The sequence below is a fragment of the Octopus sinensis genome, unplaced genomic scaffold (assembly GCF_006345805.1).
Source record: "Octopus sinensis unplaced genomic scaffold, ASM634580v1 Contig13576, whole genome shotgun sequence".
NCBI classification, from domain to species: Eukaryota; Metazoa; Mollusca; class Cephalopoda; order Octopoda; family Octopodidae; genus Octopus; species Octopus sinensis.
The window spans coordinates 61,933-85,499 of record NW_021833012.1 but is presented as its reverse complement, the minus strand read 5'-3'; the positions used below and the strand labels follow the sequence as shown (position 1 = coordinate 85,499).

At 38.4% G+C, this 23,567-nt stretch overlaps 1 protein-coding gene across 1 annotated transcript in view; it reads right to left on the bottom strand.

The window, feature by feature from the left end:
* The window catches only part of LOC115229701 (protein mono-ADP-ribosyltransferase PARP14-like), a gene marked incomplete at its 3' end in the record, with an annotated part of 82,637 nt that overhangs the window by 5,994 nt on the left and 53,076 nt on the right, over nucleotides 1-23,567 (bottom strand). The window contains exons 8-9 of the mRNA XM_036499313.1: nucleotides 21,778-21,968; nucleotides 4,729-5,098 (exon numbers count right to left, since the gene is read on the bottom strand). Of these exons, the coding sequence (XP_036355206.1) occupies nucleotides 4,729-5,098; nucleotides 21,778-21,968 (561 nt within the window). The remainder of the gene's footprint in view (nucleotides 1-4,728; nucleotides 5,099-21,777; nucleotides 21,969-23,567) is intronic.

The following is a 23,567-nucleotide window of genomic DNA, read 5'->3' as shown; positions in this document are numbered from 1 at the left end:
GAACACGTGCTCTCTCAAAGGTGTTGACCCCATATCCTTAACCTGCTTTGTCCTTCTGTGGCAATGACAGGTATTGCTCTCCTAGTCAGTCTCCTGCATATCACAGGTCTTTAATGAGGGCTTGACACAGTCCTTAAATTGCAGCTTTTGTTTCTGCCAGGGTTTCTTTCCATCCACAAGTTCTCCCCCCCCCCCCATATAGCATCTGTTTAGGGATCCTGCTATCCTTCATTCTAATAAGGAGTCCAGTCCAACGTAACCGGTGCTTGTGCACCATCACCTCAATACTCAAGATATCAGCTGTCCTTAGGACCTGTATGTCTGGAGTTTTTAAGGTCCTGCCAACATTCAGAACGTCTCTTAGACATCTCTGATGGAAGCATTCAAGGACTTTTACATGACGTTTGTAAAGGGTCCATGTCTCACATAAGTAAAGGAGTGATGTCAGTACACATGCACGGTACACAGCAATTTTTGTTTACCTTGTGATGCCATGCTGGGACCAGACACGAGGCTGAAGAGACCGAAAGGAATCAGTTGCTCTCTGCAGCCTGGAAGATATTTCCTCATCCAGGGAGCAAGAACGGCTGGGTATGCTGCCTAGGTAGACAAACTTGTCTACCACATTCAGTATTGTTCCTTCAACCAAGATAGCTGATACCACATATAGGTTTCCTGGTGCAGGCTGGAACATTACAAAAGTCTTGTCCAGGCTAATGCTGAGTCCACATGCCTTGCAAGAAGCAGAAATACGATTCATGAGTATTTGCATGTCATCCACTGTATGAGTGAGTAAGTGACAGTAATCTGCATAAAGGAGGTCATGATTAAGAGACCGGAAAAGTTCTGAATTGGCAGAAAATCTTGTGTCTGGACATTCTTTCTTTGCTCTGTATTGTTGTCTCACTCTTATAACAGACACAAACATTTGTTGCACGCACTGTTGTTAGTAGTTAAAACAGACACACAGACATTGTTAGTAGTTAAAACAGACACACAGACACTCTTGTCACACACGCTGAGACAAACACTCTGCTAGCACTCACACACACTCTTATTGTACACTTCTGTAAACAAAAGTCTTTCTTTTCTCAAACAGTAGAACGGTTGTGTTTTTCTCCTTATTCTTTACTGGCACTCTTCATTCCTTCATTCCATTTATTTTGACTTATTCTTTTGTGGGACAACCATGCGGCTTTTAAAAGGAGACATTTCTGTCACCATCTCCTTTACATAGGGTCGTTCACTACAAACTCATAAAGCAAAATAAGCCGAATATGCTCATTTGTCACTTTCATTACAGCTTCGAAAAAATAATTGTTAAAATTGAACTGCACTCCTCAAAATTTGCACTAAGAATAAGGGCATGATAAAATTACTACCTGCCTTTATAGCAAGTTGATGCAGGTAGTTCATCTCGACTCTATCTGATTTTAGTTTAGGCAATTGAGAAAACCATATTATTTATGGGATGACCCAATATATATATATATCATCATTGTCGTCATCCTTTAACGTCCATTTTCATTGCTGGCATGGGTCAGACGATTTGTCTGATGGGTGGAAAGTCAGAAGGCTGCACCAGGCTCCAATATATCTGACAGAGTTTCTGCAGCTGGATGCCCTTCCTAACACCAACCACTACACGAGTGTAGTGGGTGCTTTTTACATTCCAGTGGCACAAGTGCCAATTAGGCGGTACTTGAGTGGTGCTTTTATGTGCCACTAGCAGAGGAACCAGTCAAGTGGCACTAGCATTGACCATACTCAAATGGTGCTTTTTACATGCCACCAGCATGGGTGTCAGTCAGGCGGTACTGGCATTGGCCACAACAATGATTTCATTTAACTCAACAGGTCTTCTCAAGCACAGTTTATTGACCGATGATTGACAGGTAATCTTAAATGGGCTGGTTATGCTACACTGGCCACGGTTATGGTCTCACCTGGCTTACCAAGTCTTCTAAAGCACAGCATATCCCCAAAAATCTTGGTCACTTGTTATCGCCCCTGTGAGGCCAAACATTCAAAGGTCATGCTTCACCTCCTCATCTCAGGTCTTACTGGGTCTACCTTTTCCAAAGGTCCCTCTAATGCTAGGGTGTGACTCCTTTTCACACAGCTGTCCTCATCTATATGTAACCCATGACCATACCAACACAATCATCTCTCTTGCACACCATATCTGATGCTTCTTATGTTAAACTTTTCTCTCGGGGTGCTCACACTCTGACATGTATGCACACTGACATTACACATCCAGTGGAGCATACTAGCTTCATTTCTTGCAAGCTTACACATGTTTTCAGCAGTCACAGCCCATGTTTCACTGCCATGTAGCATAGCTGTTCACATACATGCATCATACAGTCTACCTTTTACTCTGAGTGAGAGGCATTTTGTCACCAGCAGAGGTAGGAGCTCTCTGAATTTTGCCAGGCTATTCTTATTTTAGCAGCTACACTCTCAGAGCATCCACCCCACCCCACCACTAACTTGGTCACCTAGGTAATAGAAGCTATCAGCTACTTCTAGTTTTTCTCCCTGGCATGTGACAGAAGCTGTTTTCTGTGCATTTGCCACACACAAAAACTATCTTCTCAGTTAGCCTTCCTTTGATATTGCTGCACCTCTTATGTGTCTAAAGCTTGCACCGTGTACATCTTATGGACTTTCAACCTATACTTTTTCTACAGACCAAGCAGGGTCATCTACCTGAAGGGATTTGTGATTTGTCTGCCTTCCTACTTATTAGGACTTTGGTTTTAGCTAGGTTGACTCTAAGGCTCTTTGATTCTAGACCTTGCTTCCACATCTGAAACTCCTCCTGTTGTTCTGATAGTGACTCAGCAATTAGTGCAAGGTCATCAGTATAGAGGAGCTCCCAGAGGCATCCTGTCTTGAATTCCTCCATTATTTCCTGGAGGACTATGATAAATAGGAGGGGGCTGAGGACTGAACCTTGGTGGACCCCTACCTCTACCCTGAATTCTTCACTACACTCATTGCCAATCTTCACCTTAATGATAGTAGCCATGTAGATAGCTCGTACAGCTCTCACTAACCATATCTATCCTGAGTTTCCACATTGACCACCAGATAAGGGATCGGGGGACTAGCTTTAAAAGTTGAACTCCTAGCAGACTTTTCAGCTCACTCATGAAGAGGGCTCATTGGGCATGTCGTCCAAAACTAAAGGGAGCTAGATTGCATGATTATGATACATCTATAATGAGTATACGCCCTAGTAGCTTTTGATCAGAAGTTAAGGATGAATGAAAATTAATTCTAAGGTGAGGGTTGGCAACGAGTATAGTGAAGAATTCAAGATAGAAGTAGGGGTTCACCAAGGATCAGTCTTCAGTCCCCTCATTCATTATAGTCCTCCAGACAATAACAGAGGAATTCAAGACAGGCTACCCCTGGAAGCTCCACTATGCTCATGACCTTGCTCTAATAGCCGAGAACTAGATACAAAGTTTCGGGTGTGGAAGCAAGGTCTAGAATGGAAGGGCCTCTGGGTATACCTAGCAAAAACCAAAGTCTTAGTAAGTATGATGCATGTGTGCAAACTGTCATGCTACACAGCAGTAAAACATGGGCCATGACTGCTGAGGACGTGTAAGCTTACAAGAAATGAAGCTCGTATGCTCCACTGGATGTGTAATGTCAGTGTGCATACACAACAGAGTGTAAACACCCTGAGAGAAAAGTTGGACCATAAGAAGCATCAAATGTGGTGGGCAAGAGAGACGACTGTGCTGGTATGGTCATGTGTTATGTATGGATGAGGACAGCTGTGTGGGGAAGTGCCACTCCCTAACTGTGTAAGGAACCTGTGGAAGCGGTAGACCCAGGAAGACCTGAGATGTGGCAATGACGGGAAAACAAGACCTTTGGAGATATGATGTGATTGAGAAGACCCTGCAACTAAAGTGGGATCACAGCCATGGCCAATGCCAGTGTTGCATGTCTGGCCCATTTAAGAGTACCTTTGATGTGTCGGGCAATATGATATGATGAGAAATCCTGTTGAGTGAAGTAAAACCAAAATCGTAGCTGTGGCCAGTGCCCCCTCACTCACTCCTGTTCCAGTGGTTTGTAAAATGCATCATCCAAATGTGGTCGATGCCAGGTCCACCTAACTGGCTCCTATGCCAGTGGCATGTAAAAGGCACCCACTGCACTCTCGGAGTGGTTGGCATTAGGAAGGACATCCAGCTGTGGAAGCATGCTGGCTCTCCAAACCTGTCAAATCGTCCAACCCATGTCAGTATGGAAAACAGACGTTAAAACGATGATGATCATCATCATTATGAATCATTCTATTGTTCCAGTCCCAAGCTGAATTCCAACTGTTGGCCAATTTCTCCCAAAGTTCTTATCTCAATGTAAAATTAACAAAGTGAATGTCATCTATCTCCCCTCTGGATTTCTGACGTCAACTGACAAATGCCATCCAGGATGGTGTGAATCAGCCAAGCGTTACCTGCTAGAAATAACAACCTAAATGCTTTTAAAGCAGATCCCAATGCTGGATGTTCGAGAACCAAATAAATGACAGATTTTCAATCCTGAGATCATTCTAATTCCAAAAAGGTATATTTCTATGTTTAGCAATTGTAGACTGAAATACAGACAGACAGAATTTCACTTTTATTATAATAGATAAAAAAAAATCAACAAAAAATAAATGAGAATGTCTTTATAGTAAAAATATGCACGAACCATCTTTTAGGTTTTGTTGTCTCTTCATTTTATATTTCCTCCCTCTGAGTTGAAAACTCATTTTCTTAATATCAAATTTTATGTTTTCCCAATCAAGGGTTTTTTTCTTCTGTGAGTATGCTTTCTCAAGCTTGGCATTTACTTTGTCTTTAAACATTTGTAGGTTTGCTGGAAAATTTTCATCAAAGCAAGACCATTGTACCATTGTTTTAAGAAGAGTTTCCTCGTCAGTTTCTTTGAATCCCATTAATAATGATTGGACAGAGAGTTTGGCATCTTTTACAAGAGAATGTCTGCCATAAATTGTAATTTTGTTACTGATAGAAATCTGGACTTCATGTGTTCTACTAATATCCCTTAAACTCAGCTTCTGAAAATAAAAATCAACAAAATATTTCAAGGAAGAGAGAGAGAGAGAGAGAACATCACCACTGCCACTAATACCTGTTACCAAGAATCACTATAAATGTTCCTAACAATCCTAAATTGACCACCATGTAGAAATACATTTTCCACAGTGGGTTGCTCTTCATTTGTTAATTTTGTTTTTGAAGACTTAATGTGAAAAATAATTTAACGTACACACTCAACTCTGAGTAAGTCTATGTGCAAATAAATATATATACATATATACTAACTTGTATTCACATTTACTAATGCTACGGTGCCTCCCCCCCCCCTTCCACATCATACACATGAATCTAACTGAACAACTAGGAAGGAATTCAATATGAATGGAGGACTCCTGCCTGTGGGAGGGTTTTTGACATCTGAAGTTACTTGTTCTAGCCTGATGTAAGGAATTCTTCTTTTCCAATAGTTTAATCTGTTGTGTGCATAGGAAATAACAATAATGATACCCAACAAAACAAGGGCAATCTCAGTTATTGAATCCCTCCTTATTAACAAATTGAAACCATCCATTAACAACTGGAAGGAACTACACAAAGCACTTTGAGATTTCGCATTTGACTGGATAATATGATGTGGATGATCAGATCGGTGGTGGAGGAAAATGTGGACTTGCAAAATAACTCTGTCACTATTCTCCCTAAAGACAACTTAACTTTGGTGTCCAAAAATTCAACGCTTGTTTTTGAAAAACTGGACGTAAGTTTTCTGTTGGACCTAAAGCCATAGCTTTTAGCATAATTCACACAAATGCAAGAAGTCACTTAAACTATCCCGTGATCCTTCTCAGACAAAAAAGCTGTCATCAATTAACTGTAACCAGAGTATTGGTTCACGACTATATAGGGATTTGAATGTGTTCATTAACTATGTCTTGAATTTTGTCATGAAGACATTTGTGAAATTAACTGCCATGGGTGCCCCCATGGTGCAGCCCCTTGTCTGGTGGTAAAATTTTGTCCAAATTTCATTGTGTTACTTCGTAACACAAACACCAATAACCTACAAAAAAACTATGATGGAATACTTTTGTTTGACCGCTTTTCAAAGGCATTCATGCATGCTTCTACCCCTTCATCATGGTCAATATTCGGATATAAGGAAGAAACGTCCATGGTTATCAAAAACCACTTTTTTGACATGGATTTGGGGCCTTAAAATGATTTGTACTGACAGAGGTGATAACTGGAAACATACAAATGCTTCTGTTCATCATTATGTCAAATGCAGTTACAGTGAATCATGATAAAAGGAAATAGCAAATGACATAGCTAAGCCGGGTCATAGTGCTAGTGCATGCATATACAGCTGCGTGCGTGTGCACATACATGCGAGTACTGTCCAAATCTCTGACCAATCACATACAGCTAGCTGGCATTCAATTGGCATATCAAGTTTCGGGCATTTTGATTGGGTTTTGGATAGAAAATTCACAAAGAAGTCACTTCTATTGATTTTTTAATGGCTTTGCAGGGTGACTGGGGAAATGTAAAGATGTGCACGACCACCTTTGGATGGTTTTGAATGACCATAGAAAGTGCAAGCTCTCTAACTGGAAAATTTTGCCGTTTATGTTTATAAGAGATTAGCAAAGAAAGTCAAACACAATACAATATGTGAGAGAAATTCTTTAGTGATTAACTAGCACTGAAATTTCTCTGGCATTTCAAAAGTGTTGCCTGAAAGATACCAGCATGTGGCAGAAAAATATCCTTGTTTCAAACAGAAATTTCCTCAGCCACCCATTCTAGCCGTTAGATAGTGTAGAAATATAAGAGAATTATTGACCTTTATTTCTGACTCCAAGGAAACTAACATTGGAGTATCTGCATGCTGTGCCTTGAAAACCAGTCGTAAAAAAAAGGTAAGCCCTGTTCATTGTGCAACAACATGAGTCAAGGGAATTCCATCAGGAATCATAACAGAAATGTTATGATTTATACAGAAGGTGGGATATATAGAGATTCCCATTTGGTGTATGCAGCAGGATGCATGAAACACAACTTGGTTTATGTTGGTTGTACATCAGAACAATTAAACAAAAGACTTAATGGGCACAGATATGATGTCAGGCACAATAATATTAGAGTAGTTCGACAGAACTTGCCGAACATTTCGCTTCAAGCGGCTGCAATTATGAAGAAGACTTGAAAGTGCATATTCTCAGAAAATATTCTGAATCTGCTTCACTTTCACTTCTCAAAATGCATGAGGAGAAATATGTTTGCGGGTTATTAACATCACGCCCTGGAGGAATGAATAAAATGACAGGAGAATATCATCAAATTCATACAAAACTGTTTGATTAGATAGTCTTTTTCTTTTTCCTTTTAATTTTTCATTCCTCTATTTTTCTGTCTTTTTCATTTTGTCTGTTATAAAATTGAAACTTAAAGACCGATGATGTCATTCCATCAACGTTTGGACACTGGTTGCTCTCATTCATACTTTGGATTTAGATTTCTATAATTTTGAATTTTTATCACTTTGCATTTTGAACTCAACAAAGACAGGCTTACTGTTGAAATATCCTTCAACCAATAAAAATAGCTATTGCAATTGCATCGCGCTATTTGTCTTATCTGTTTACCTTTTAAAATATAATAATAATAATAATAATAATAATAATAATGATATTAATAATAATAATAATAATGATATTAATAATAATAATAATAATAATAATAATAATAATAATAATAATAATAATAATAATGATATTGATAATAATAATAATAATAATAATAATAATAGAAAGTTTTGATGGGAAGATTTTAGTTTATATACAAACAAACCTAGTTTTTCATTTTATTTATCCCAAAGGGATGAAAGGTAATGAAGACCACCACAGGGTTTGAACTCAGCATGCAAAAAGCCAAAATCCTGCAATACTGCAAGGCAATTTTACCAATGTTCTTAGAATTCTACTGGTCTGCCACCTCAAAATAATAATAATGATAATGATGGTGGTGCTGGTGGTGATGATGATTTTTTTTATTAGCCACTAGGTTCAAAGAAAGACGAAGACAATAAGAAAATGATAAACATGGTAAGGGTTTACAAATAACAATAGAATTTGCCAAAAGGAAGGCTAACTGCTTCAAAGGCAAAGTAGGAAACTCCACTAAAACTCAATGGTCCTGACCAGCAAGGGCAAGCGCTTTCTCTCATCTATTGTTTCTCAAACAACAGGGCCATGCTCAGAGCAGGGCTGTTCACTGCATGACATTATCAACAAGAGCACTACGAGAGCACAAATTTCCACCAAGTTAACACCAATGTCTTCTCAATGATTAACCAGAGATGGTTTTTAAAATGAGAATATCTAAAAATGAATCCAATGACTCTCAAAAATTAAGCAAAAAAAAGAAACCCAAAAAATAATCAAGAATCCTTGTCCGGTACCTGATCGATCCCAATGGTAGTCATGGAACGTGAAGGTGGCAGTAGAAAATTTAGTAACAGTAAAAAATAGTATATCCTTATCTAATACAAGCCAAAGTCAACAATTTCACCATTCAAAATAGTTTCAAAGATAGGGTTAATAAAGTTCTACTCAGGAATTTTTAAACGAATAGCATGAGACCTTTTCGTTTTCTCTTCTCTTAAATTACAGCCTACCTTTGATATTCCTGTTGTTTTAGATCGATGCATAGATGTGTGTATATATGTAAGTATACTGTAAAGCGTTAATATGTATGTATAATATATAATATATGTGAGAGAAAGTTGAGTTCTCTTTCATCCTTTATTTTGGTTGGTTCCAAAGGTCGGTTTCTTATAAAGATTCTTCATATTTCATTGGTCGCTTACTGTTGTAAGAATAGTGAATATGAAAATGCTACAAGTATAAGGTGTGTTATGAGAAACAGCTAAGACTCTACTCCCTGGAGAGAAGATGGGAGAGGTATGCAGTAATATATATCTGGAAGATCCTGGAAGGAATTGTGCCAAATTTTGGCATTGACAGCTACACCAATGCCAGAACGGGACGACGCTGCATAGTGCCAAAGATCCCAGCAATGCCATCATGCTTCAGGAGGACTAGTTACTGCAACAGCCTGGGTTTCAAGGGCCCACAGCTTTTCAGTATTCTCTCAAAGAGTCTGAAGAACTTGCACAAAGTAGATGTAGCAGTTTTTAAATCAAAGCTGGACATCTTCCTGTCGAGAGTCCCAGATGAACCTACCTCACAGGGTTAATATAGGGCGTTACGTCTATCAGAAAATCAAAAAAAAATGTGTGTAATAGGTGTAAAACAACTTCCTATGAACGAATATGAAAAAAAAATTCGCGCACGCGAAAGGGAGGTGGGGGAGAGGCCTCGGAAAATTCACATCAGGAAGTTCCGAAAGCGTCTGAGGGGCTGACCCGGGCACCATAACAAAAAAAAATAGTGTAATATGTGTAAAATAACTTGCTCTAAACGAATATGAAAACAAAAATGCGCTCTCGCGAAAGAGGGGTGGGGGAGAGGCCTCGGAAAATTTATATCAGGAATTTCCGAAAGCGTCTGAACCGGGCACAAAAACAAAAACAGCGTAATATGTGTAAAACAACTTGCTCTAAACGACTATCATGAAAAAAATGCGCGCTCGCGAAAGGGGAGTGGGGGAGAGGCTTCGGAAATTTCACATCTTCAGTCCATGGCCTTTAAACTATGAAAAAATAGTGTAATTGGTGTAAAACTACTTGTTCTAAACGAGTATCAAGAACACACACATGAATCATAAACTCCGTATTTTTGTACATATTTCGCAAAAAAAAAATAAAATAAAGAGAAGAAATTCTGGAAAAAGTGAAGAAATGTTGGATCTCCGCCATGTGAATCAAAATACGTGTCAGAAACATCTTGAAATACTACAGAAATTATGTTACGAAAAATGATAATGTATACATACCTCTTTGAGTGGTCCATCGATAATGATGATAAAGAAATGAGTTGGATTTGAACTCAGAATATTGACTAACACAACTACATACTACAAGACTCAAAATATTCAGCCAAGTCACCACCCTTTAACTAGCAATAATAATAACATCAATAACATAACAGCCAAAAGATTTATTTGTTCTGAAAATAACAATCATAGTAAATAAATATGTTCTTTAATATTCACATTCATGTGCACAGTTAAACACACTTACATACAAACAGTCACGCATGCATAATACAGAACGGAACACATAAATGAAGGATGCATTAGTTAGTATATATTACATCTAGAGAATTTTGATTAATAAGTCAAATATGCAAATTATAAAGATAATTAATTGCTTTACTAAACAGTGTTGTAAAGGTGAAAAAATAAATTTGGGAAAAAAATACATGCCAAAACTAATTAATAAAGGATAATTAGGGAAGGATTGACACAAAATAATTATTTTTTCTGATAAATGCATCTTAATAAGTGAGAAGAATTGCATATATCTGAACTATTTCAAAGAAAAGCATAAATTTAATGTTTAAAATAGCTTTGACCAAGGAATGAGATCCAACATTTCTTCACTTTTTCCAGAATTTCTTCTCTTTATTATTTTTTTTTTTGCGAAATATGTACAAAAAAACGGAGTTTATGATTCATGTGTGAGTGTGTGTTCTTGATACTCGTTTAGAACAAGTAGTTTTACACCAATTACACTATTTTTTCTTAGTTTAAAGGCCGTGGACTGAAGATGTGAAATTTCCGAAGCCTCTCCCCCACCCCCTTTCGCGAGCGCGCATTTTTTTCATGATAGTCGTTTAGAGCAAGTTGTTTTACACATATTACGCTGTTTTTGTTTTTGTTTTTGTGCCCGGTTCAGACGCTTTCGGAAATTCCCGATATAAATTTTCCGAGGCCTCTCCCCCACCCCTCTTTCGCGAGAGCGCATTTTTTTTTTCATATTCGTTTAGAGCAAGTTGTTTTACACATATTACACTATTTTTTTTTTGTTTTGGTGCCCGGGTCAGCCCCTCAGACGCTTTCGGAACTTCCTGATGTGAATTTTCCGAGGTCTCTCCCCCACCCCCCTTTCGCGTGCGCGAATTTTTTTTTCATATTCGTTCATAGGAAGTTGTTTTACACCTATTACACACATTTTTTTTTTTGATTTTCTGATAGACGTAACGCCCTATATTAACCCCTCACAGCAAGAGGTGCAAATGAGAGTAGCTATATCAAACTCCATTCTTCACCAAGTGCCACATATTAGAGGAGGCTCTTAGTAATAACAGTGTAGCACAAAACAGCGGTGCATCAGCATGGCCGCAGCTCTGAGCTGAAACTAAAAAAAGAAAAAAAAAAGAGTTTATAGAACAAATATCCTATACTGTTAAAGATGGAGAAAAGAAGATGTTAAAAGTTTGAAAAGAATTTAATCCATGCATGCGATTGTTTCAAACAGAAACATAAACATGTCAATAACATAATAGGAAAATTAGAAATCAATGTAATTATAATTTTCTTATATTCACTTTCACATTACCTTATATTAGTTAGGAAATTATTTATAAAATATTACTATAGATTTTTCACCTCCTTTATGCCAAACTAGATTCTCGACTCATATTGAAATTTTTAATATTTATACAAAGACATAGTCAACCTACAAAATATAGAAACATACAATTTTTTAAAATAACACTTTTACGACTTGGTCTCAGCCGTATTTCCCATTCATTGTTATTTTTTCTCAACCTCTCAAAAACACTTGATTATCATCAAACGGTTTTTTTAACCACAGCAAGTAATTTCTTTCTTTATTCTGTAATATTAACAACTATTCTTCTATCTTTATTTCTTTATCTTATATTTATTTCACACAAACAAATATTAGTTTTTTCACTAAAAAAACTTTCCCTATTGTATTAGCTATTGATTGTGGAGGCACGTGGCTTAGTGATTAGGGTGTCAGCATCATGATTGTAAGATTGTGGTTTCGATTCCTGGACCGGGCGACGCATTGTGTTCTTGAGCAAAACACTTCATTTCACGTTGTTCCAGTCCACTCAGCTGGCAAAAATGAGTAACGCTATGATGGACTGGCGTCCCATCCAGCTGGGGAACACATATGCCATAGAAACCAGGAAACCGGGCCCATGAACCTGGTTAGGCTTTGAAAAGGGCACATGTATTTTATTAGCTATTAATTACTCCATCGCAACTCCGTATATATTTTTTGTTTATAATTCAAGTAGCTTAAATAAAACTGTATTAACTATTTCCTATTTCTTATTTTCAAACAAGAATTTTTTAAAAAATAATTTCTTTAAATATACACCATACTTAATATTTCTTACCACTTATAACTGTCAAATCAGATATTAATTTAAATATAGCTATGCTGTCCCATTTGATGCTTATATATATATATATATTACTTCTTATAATAAATGCCTTATATTTATATCGAGTGTATATCACTTAATTACTTATTATTATATAGAGAAAATGTTTCTTAAACATCTTACACTTGTATTTTAAAGTAACCATTAGCTGCATCAGTTTTAGTTCATACACAACTATGACTCAATAACACTATCTTAGCATATATAATAAGTATATCTGAATATGTTATGTGCTATTCACTCCATCAAGTCTTCTGTGACAATAATAAAATTATTTTTTTGATGTATTCTTTTTTTTGCACAGAGGAGAAGAGTAATATGTAATTAATTTAATTATAATTAAATTGATTTCTAATTTTTCTACCATGTTATTTTCATGTTAATATTGCTGTTCGAAACGATTGTATGCATGGATTAAATTCTTTTCAAACTTTTAACATCTTCTTTTCTCCATCTTTAACAGTTTGTTCAGTTTCTGTAGGATATTTGTTCTATAAATTCTCATAACACACCTTATACTTTTAATATATGATATATACATTATAAAAATATGTTAATGTTATTTAATTTCTGAATGGTTTTACTGCTGTTTGTTAATGTAGTTTGATTTGTTTATCCATCAGTTTCTATTAAGATAAAGGTGCAAGTAAAATTAATGATAGAGAAATGAAAATAAAACTTTAGAAACAACCTAAAGGGAGATAATTGAGAAAGACTTGAAAGTGAACGTAAGATCATAATCATGTAAAGTAAAGATAACAAATAATCCAGACTCCTTGTCCGGTATCGGATAGATCCCAAAATTTAATCCATTCATGCTAGCGGTTCTTGAGATATCTTGTCCATAGACAAACAAACAAACAAGACTGAAAACAATACCTCCGCCTTCACTAAGGTGGAAGTAATACTAATAATAATAAGAGGACTGATAATAATAAGGGAATTAATATTGGTAAAAGACCGCATGGAGCTAGAGTCAATATAGACTCCTATGTAGGTAATAGTGAAGCCAGTTCATTAAGAGATGTTAAAGTCACAGCAATACATAGGGAAACCCCAAAAAGAAAGTAAGTGAAAAAACCAGAAAAAGAACAAAAGTTATCTGATTGGCAGGAGAAGGCTTTGCATGGTAGATTCTCAAAGATATTTGCAGCAAATAATAGTCATAAAACATGGTTGTGGTTGAAGAAAGGAAAGCTGAAAGGGAAACAGAAAGCTAGGTAGTAGCAGCACAAGATCAAGTGCTAATGACTAATTGGATAAAAGCCAAGATAGACAAAAACCAAGTAGATTCCCAATGTGAGTTATGCAAATGAAAAAGGGAAAGTGTTATTATAGAAAGTGAATGTAGCATGATGGCACAGAAAGAATACAAGAAAAGATAACCTAGAGAGAGCAATCCACTGGACGGTCTGTAGAAAGCTAGGATTTGACCATACTGATAAATGATATTAGCATGAACCTAGTAAATTATTAAAAAGTAAGAAATATAAGATGTTGTGGGACTTTAACATTCAGACTGACAGAATAATAGAAGCTAGAAGGCCTGATTTGGTGGTGGTGGTGGTAGTAGTAGTAGTAGTAGTAGTAATAGTAGATAAAGACAATAGAAAGTGTGCCAGATAATTGACTTTACAGTCCTAAATGATGAAAAAAATCAATATGAAAGGTATACAAAAAATTGTAAAGTATCAGGACCTAGTCATTGAATTACATAGATTATGGAAAGGGTAGGTAAAATGTATCCCTGTAGTTATAGGGGCATTAGGAACTGTCCCTAAATATTTGAGTAGGTAGAGGAAATAGGCATAAAACCTAGTTTAGTACAGCTCCAGCAAATGGTGTTATTAGGGACTGCCAGGATACTCAAGAGGGTTCTAGGCATCTAAGGTTACTTGTTGTAGCACGATGTTAGGATTATTTTCATTTCCAATGGTGTAATCTGTTGTGTGCATATGAAAATAATAATAACAACAACAACAATAATAATAATAATCAGCCACCTTTTATATATGGATGACCTAAAACTATTATGCTACAAATGACAAACAGCTGGAAACACTACTAAAGACAGTTCATGGATTCACCGAAGAAATAGATATGAAATTTGGATTAGAAATATGCGCCAAAGTAACCCTGAAAAGAGGAAAACTAGTTAAGAGTAGCAACATCACACTAGATAAAGCCAATGAAATAAGAGAATTAGACCAAAGCCAAACTTACAAATACTTAGGAATCCATGAACTAGATAAGACAATGCACACAAATGAAAGAAAAAATAAAGAAAGAATACTATAGATGAGTTAGATCAATACTAAAAACAGAGCTCAATGCTAAAAACAAGATAATAGGTATTAACACTTTAACCGTCCCAGTTATAAGTTACAGCTACAATATCCTTAACTGGATGCTAAATGAACTAACCAAAATAATAGGAAAACAAGAAAAATAATGACAGGATCTAGGATGCATCACCCAAAATCTGACATAGAAAGGCTATATATACAACGTATAGAAGGTGGTAGAGGCCTTATAAAGCTGGAAAACTATTATAAAATAACCACCATAGGACTGCAAAAATATCTACCTCAGAAGGAAGGAAAACTGATACAAATAGCGGCAAATCATAAGAAAAATAAAAAATTGTTCTCAGTAATTAAAGAAGCTGACAAATGCAAACAAGAAATCATACTACCTAACAAATATGAAGAAGAAGAAGAAAACATAACAAAAGCTATAAAGCAAATGAAATCAAAACTAAAACTAGAACAGCAACGGACCATGATAAAACGATGGCAAGAAAAGCCCCTTCATGGCAAGTACTGGATTAAACTAAATGCAAAAGAAATAGACAAAGAAAAATCCCAGCAGTGGATGAGAAGCTCAGGATTGAAAGCAGAGACAGAGGGATTTTTAATAGCAGCACAAGACCAAAGCCTCCCCACTAGAAATTACCAAAAACATGTAATGAAAAGAAATATAACAAGTAACTGCAGAATATGTGGAGATGGACAAGAAACAATAAATCATATTATCTCTGGCTGCCCAGTCCTGGCTAAGAAGGAATATATTCACAGACATGACAGAGTTGGAACCTACATACACTGGAAGCTATGCCAACATTATGGAATAACAACAGAAAAAAGATGGTATAGGCACACACTAGAAAAGGTCACAGAAAACGAGAAAGCAACCATACTCTGGGATATGCCAATACACACAGATCAAGAAATTAAGGCCAATAGACCAGATATAGTTGTCAGAGATCATGAAGAAAAAAATGCTTTCTAATTGATGTATCAATACCAGCAGATGACAACGTGTCTCTAAAAGAAATGGAGAAACTTTCGAAATACAAAGACCTGGAAACAGAGGTAACTAGAATGTGGAATCTAAAAACAGAAACAATTCCTATCATAGTAGATGCATTAGGCATGATAAAAAAATATTCAGACAAATGCATAACTAAAACACCAGGACTTACGAACACATATATCATACAGAAAATTGCACTACTAGGCACTGCACACATCCTACGCAAAACACTTTCAATACAGTAACCATCAGAGCATCACAACAAACCACAGCACATACCCAAGGCACACAGAGCTGCGCTCGGTAGTGAAGTGAAAGCACGTTATAAAAATAAAACTACTGAATGATAAACGCATACCCTCCATCAGACACCTACCATATTCTGAGCGCCTTGTTTCCCTGGGCATGGATTCACTGACGCTCCAGCGTCTGGCGACGGACTTGGTAAACACCCTCAAAGTTATCAACCACCTCACCAACAACAACACTGAACACCTTTTTGATCTCCATGTGTCTAACACACGTGGACATGCCTACAAAGTCAGAAAACAACACAGCTCCCATGACTTTTGGAAACATTTTTTCACACTCAGAGTTGCTGAAGCATGGAATAAACTGCCTGCGTCAGTTGTTGACTGCCATGACACTGCATCCTTTAAGGCCCTCATGCTTTCCGAAATCCGCCGAAACTACACCTGATTATACATACACTTTAGATGAGTTGTAGTGCACCTGAGCACTGTACACAATTATTATTATTATTATTATTATTATTATTATTATTATTATAATAATAATAATATAAAGAGATGCTCATTGAAATTGGAAAATGTGGTATATCAATGTGATTATGAAGCCAGTGATTGTAAGAAGATTTGGACTGATCAAAAAAGAAACTGAAAATTATGTTACGTACTGAGTAGAAAATTGTTGATGTGAGAACGATAACCACCATCACCACCACCATCATCATCATCATCATTTAACATCTGCTTTCTATGCTGGCATGAGTTGAATGCTTTGACTGAAAACTTGGTAAGCTGGGTGAGATGGTGGGGGAGGCACACAAGGCTCCAGTCTGATCTGGCTTGGTTCCTACAGCTGGATGCCCTTCCTATCATTAACCACTTCAAGAGTGTTGCGAGTGCTTTTTACGTGCCACTGGCATGGATGCCATTGACCTCACACCAGCATCAGCCATGACTACCGTCTCACTTGGCTTGACAAATCAACACAAGTATGGTACATCGCCAAGGGTCTTGGTTACCTGTCACTGCCTCCATGAGGCCAAACACTCGAACAGTACTTTTGACATGCCGTCAGGATGGGTGCCAGTCAGACAGCACTAGCATCGGCCATGACATTACTCGTTTCAACAGGTCTTCATGAGTACAGCATATCATCCAAAGATTGAAGGGTGCTTTTAATGGGCCACTTTATGCGACACAGGCATCAGCCACAAGTATGATCTCACTTGGCTTTTTTTTTCTTTAGAGGTTTCTTAAGCACTGTCTTGGTCGCTTGTCATTGCCTCTGTGGGGCCCAACAGTCAAAGAGCGTACTTCACCACCTCATTCTATGCCTTCCTAGGTCTAACCTTCCACCACTAGATTGTAACACTTGTTCACACATCTGTCCTCATCCATACGCATCACACGGCCATACAAGCACAGTCGTGTCTCTTGCGCACCACATCTGATGCTTCTTATATCCAACTTTTCTCTCAGGATGCTGATACTTTGTCATGCATGCACACTAACATTACACATCCAGTGAAGCATACTAGCTTCATTTCTTTCAAGCCTATGCAAGTCCTCAGCACTCACAGTCCATGTTTCACTGCCGTGTACTATAGCTGTTTGTATACAGGCATCATACAGTCTGCCTTTCACTCTGAGTGAGAGGACCTTTGTTACCAGTAAAGGAAGGAGCACTCTGAACTTTGCCCAGCCTATTCGTATTCTAGCAGCTATCGTCTCAGAGCATCCAGCTCTGCAACTGACTTGATCACCTAGGCAATGGAAGCTATTGACTACTTCCAGTTTTCTCCACTGGCATGTGATGGAATCTATTTCCTGTTCATGTTTGGTGCTTATTGTACCTGTCCACTTTCCACACACAAAACCTATCTTCCCAGTTAACCTTCCTCTGCTGAACCATTTATGTTTCCAAAACTTACACCAAGTGCATTTTACAGAGTTACTACCTACACCTTTTCTATAGATTGAGCAGGGTCATCTACCTGAAGAGATTTGTGATTTATCTACCTTCCTATTTACTAAGACTTTGGTTTTTTCCAGGTTAACTCTAAGGCCCTTCAATTCTAGACCGTGCTTCCATACCTGGAACGTCTTCTCTAGTTCTGGTAGTGACTCAGCTATAAGAGCAAGGTCATCAGCATAGAGGAGCTCCCAGGAGCAGCCTGTCTTGAATTCCTCTGTTATTGCCTGGAAGTCTATAATGAACAAGAAGAGGCTGAGGACTGATTCTTGGTGAATCCCTACTTGTACCCTGAATTCTTTGCTATACTTGTTGCCGACCCTCACCTTACTGACAACATCTTTGTACATGGCTTGTACAACTTTCACTAACAACTCGCCTATCCCTAGTTTCTGCATTAACCCCAGATAAGGAATTGGAGGACCCTGTCAAAAGCTTTCTCCATGCCAACAAAAGCCGAGTACAGAGGTTTATCTTTGGCTGGGAGTTTCTCCTGCAGTTATCTTACCAGAAATATAGCATCAGTGGTGCTTCCTCCCTGGCACAAACCCAAACTGCACTTCATCTAAACTAATTCCCTCCCTAATTAGTTGGGCTATGACCCTCTCCGTGGCTTTCATCACCTGATCCAACAATTTGATACCTCTGTAATTATTCGTATCTAATGCATCACCTTTACCTTTGTGGCAGTCGACTTGGTACTGCTACGTCAGTCATTGAGTATGACTTCTTCATGTACCACCTCATTGACTATAGGGGTGTCTAGACCATAGCCTACACAGCCAGATATTTTAAGTATCTCAAGAATTATTCCTGATGGGCAGGGGGCTTTCCCTGTCTTCAGATCCTTAATTGCTTTATCTACCAAGGTACTGTCAATTTGGATAGCTGATCCTTCAGTCTGGTCGACATTTGGCAGACTCTCTTTCTCCCATTCATTCTCTTCTTTTAGCAACCTTTCATAGTGGTATCTTTTTCTTTGCAGAATCATTAAAAGCATGTGCACCATCACCCATGCAGACACATTTCTCTCCTATGACATCATGATTCTCTCTCACACACTATCTTGCAATTCAAAACACTTCAAGTCTCTGATCCTCCAAATGCAGAATGTTTGTAAATCTATTCTTTTCTACTTCCCCTCTGGCTATGTAAACTTGTCTCCAAGCTTCCCTTCTGGCAATCTGATACAATTCCCTGCTACCACTACAATTCCAATCCTTCCAGACCTGTAAATTACATTGTTCCATTACTATGTTTCCTTAGGTCAACTGGGGACTTTGTACCAACCACAGATCTGGTCAGTAACCCTCAACAGGTTATCCTGTAGGAACCTCCAGTTGTCTTCCACATTATGTGATGCTATGGTCTCTTCTTTTTCATCTGTCCACTCACAAAATCCTTAAGCTTCCAGACCCTTCCTTGCTATCTTCTGGGCAGCCATTTAGCCCTGATCCTGAACACAATAACCACTAACCTATTTTGTGGGGTGATTTTCTTCACCTGGGAAAATTTTGGCATTTATGAGCAGCCATCTTTCCTGTTTCCTAGAGAGAATGTTGTCAATCTGACTAGTGTGCCCACCAGTCTGATAGGCGAACAGGTGACTGGCAGGTTTCCTGAAGTTTGAATTACAAATTTTGCTTTCTACAAAAATTCATTTGATTTTGTAAATGAACAAGCTGGTGTCATCATCATTGTCATTTAACATCTGCTTTCCATGATGGCATGGGTTGGATGGTTTGAATGAGGACTGGTGAGCTAGAGGCTGCACCAGGCTCAATCTGGTCTGGCAAAGTTTCTATAGCTGGATGCCCTTCCTAATGCCAACCACACCGAGAGTATAGTGGGTGCTTTTTATGTGCCACCGGCACGAAGGCCAGTTAGGTGGTTCTGGCAACGACCACGCTCATGCTCAAAAGGTGTTTTTATGTGCTTCCTGCATGGGAACCAGTCCAGAAGCACTGACAATGGCCACGCTCAAATGTTGGTTTTCATGTGCTACCAGCACATGTGCCGTTAAGGCGATACTGGCAATGATCATGCTTGAATGGTGCTTTTCACTGGCATGGGAGCCAATCCGTGGTCGTGGCAACGATCACGCTCAGATGTGCTTTCAATGTTCCACTGGCACCAGTGCTAATCAGTCGGTACTGTCCTCAACCACGTCAGTGATTTTGATTTGTTTTCATTTACCTCAATAGGTCTTCACAAGCAAAGTTCATTGTCCAAGGAATGAGGGGTACTCATGAGTGGCCCAGTTACATCCCACACTCGGATGTGCTTTTAACATTCCACTGGCATGAGTGCCAATTAGGTGGTACTGTCGTTGGACATGTCAGCAATTTTGATTTTGATTTCACTCACCTTTGTAGGTCTTCACAAGCAAGGTTTATTGTCCAATGAATGAGGGGTATTCATAAATGGACTGGTTACACCCACTGGCATAGGCCATGGGGTATGGTATGGTCTCACTTGGCTTGCCGGATCTTCTCAAGAACAGTATGTCTCCAAAAGTCACGGTCACTAGTCATTGCCTCAGTAAGGCCCAATGTTCGAAGGTTGTGCCTCACCAGCTCATTCCAGGATTTCCTGAGTCTACCTCTTCCACAGGTTCCCTCAACTGCTAGGGTGTAACACTTTTTCACACAGCTGTCCTCATTCATTTGCAACACATGACCATACCAGCACAGTCGTCTCTCTTGCTCACCACATCTGGTGCTTCTTAAATCCATCTTTTCTCCCAGGGTGCTTACACTCTGTTGTGTATGCACACTGACATTACACATCCAGTGGAACATACTGGTTTCATTCCTTGCAAGCTTACTCATGTCCTCTTGCTTATCTATGTACACAGTGAGTTTTTTGCTCTAGGTGTCATGAAGACACCCAACAAGAAGTAGAAACAAACTTGAAAGAAAAACAAAAAATAATAATAAATAATAGGCAGTAACTTTCATGGCTTGTGGTCTTAACTGAATGAAGTGTTATCCTGTGCATGTTTTGTCTTGATATAAAAGATGGGCAACAGCAAATATTCTGCTCACTATCACAGATTTGCTTGTAAATTGTTTGACCGTAACCAGTTGAGCATGTCCTTTAGTGGGTGACGATATGTGCATCTCTGATCACGAGCTGAATTAGTGGGGGAGCATCATAGCCATGTGTTGAGAGGAATTCTTTGGGGTTTGAATAATTCACTTTTGGAAATATGGGTGTTTCGTTTTACATCCTTAAACAACCCTTATTCAGGGACCTTTTGAGCCGGATGGGCTAGTCGACCTGAAGAAAATTCTAACTGGGCCCCACCTGCAAGTCATGTGCTGTTTATCTTGATATAAGGTCACCATGTTATGCACATACAGTTGTGATGCATGTGCCTGTTGTACTCTTATCAGTCATGATGGGTATACTGGGCTTCATATATTTTACCCCAGTATCACTTTGATGGCATGCACTGCTCTTTCACTTAATAATAGTAATAATAATAATAATACATTCATACTGAAAAACGAGATCAAGCAAGCTTTTACTCTTTTGCTCAACATGTGGTTTCTGTCCATGCTGGGAAACCAACAATCTATGGGACCCAAAACACTGTGTTGGCATCAACTGCCCACATTCTCAGTTTTTTCCCTCCATTATGTAACTTAGGTCTCTAGTTGAAACCTGGTCGGAAATTGAAAATAAAATGCAATTCAATCAGAAAATGATGACAATAATAAATAAACAAGCGAATAAATAAAAACTCTGTAATATTGTGGATAACTTACTCGAGATTCTGTTAAATTTGTATCAAATGGTATTTCCTCAGTGGTCAACAGAGAAAGGTATTCTTTTTTAACAGTTTCTATAGCATTGTCAAGATTTTGGTATTTAGCAAAGAATTTCAAGGTGACACCATCATCGTGTTGACCAGTAGAGACATTATCTTCTATTTCTTCATCTTCGTCATCTTCATCATCTGAAATAAAAGAAATATTCATTTTGTCAAAGAAAAATAACCAAGCAATCAGCAGAAGACTTCTTGTGTTGACACTTCAACATTCAATATTAATTCTAGTGTTCTTTGCTTTTCTGTTTAGCGAAGAGGTGTCAATTCCTGAGATAATGAAGTTAACCTGAAAAAGACTATCATCTTATCCCTGTGGGGAGTGATATCAACTGCTCTTTAATTATTGCTATACATCACCATCTAGTACATATGTACATATTTACAATATGACTATTTCAGACCACTGCTACCATCCTGGGACTCTGCATAGTGAATGATATCGAGTGTTGTTAAAATTATTTCTTCTTTGTTTGTATTCAAATTTCAAATCTCTCTAATTCATCATCATCATCATCATCATCATCATTGTCGTCATCATCGTCATCATCGTTGTCATCATCATCATAGTTGTCATCATCATCATCGTCATCATCATCATCATCGTCATCCTTATCATCATCATTGTCATTTAAAGTCCATTGTCCATGCTGGTATAGATTGGATAGCTTGACCAGGGCAGATAAGCTGAGGGGCTGTAACAGAGTCCATTCTGATTTTTCTATAGCTGGATGCCCTTCTTAACGCCAACCACTCTGGGAGTGTAATGGGTGCTTTTACATACCACTGGCATGGGTGCCATTTGTGTGACACCAGTATCTGCCATGACTATGATTTCACTCAGCATGATGGGTCTTCTCAAGTATGGCATATGGTCAAGGGCCTCAGTCATTTGTCATTGCTGCATTGAGGCCCAACACTCAGAACGTGATTTTTACATGCTGACAGTAAAGGTCATGCCCTTGTCTCCTGTCTTCTTGGGTCTACCTCTACCACAAGAGCCATGACTGCTGAAAACATGTGTAGGCTTGAAAGAGACGGGGTTAGTATGATCCGCTGGATGTATAATGTCAGTGTCCATACACAACAGAGTGTGAGCACCCTGAGAGAAAAGAAGCATCAAATGTAGTGTGCAAGAGAGGTGTCTATGTTGGCACAGTCATGTGTTACGTATGGATGAGGACAACTGCATGAGGAAGTGCCACACCCTAACTGTGTAAGGAACCTGTAGAAGAGGTAGACCCAGGAGGACATGAGATGAGGTGGTGAAGCATGACCTTCAAACATTGGGCCTCACAGAGGCAATGACAGGAAACCGAGACCTTTGGAGATATGCTGTGATTGAGAAGACCTGACAACTAAAGTGAGATCACAGCCATGGCCAATGCCAATGTTGCATGCCTGGCCCATTTAAGAGTACCTTTGATGTGTCGGGCGATATGATATGCTCAAGAAAACCTGTTGAGTCAAGTAAAACCAAAATCATAGCTGTGGCCAGTGCCCCTTAACTGGCTCCCGTTCTGGTGGCATGTAAAATGCATCATTGGGTTTCAGTTGCACAAGTTCTCCTTGATTGTCTTGAGAACGATGAAAACTTTTTGAAAACAGTCATAACAAGTGATAACTCATGAGTTTATGGCTATGACCTTGAAACAAAGGCTCTGTCTTTGCAGAAGAAGACCCCCAACCTCTCTGAGACCAAAGAAAGCATGACTTGAAGCAATGTGAAGA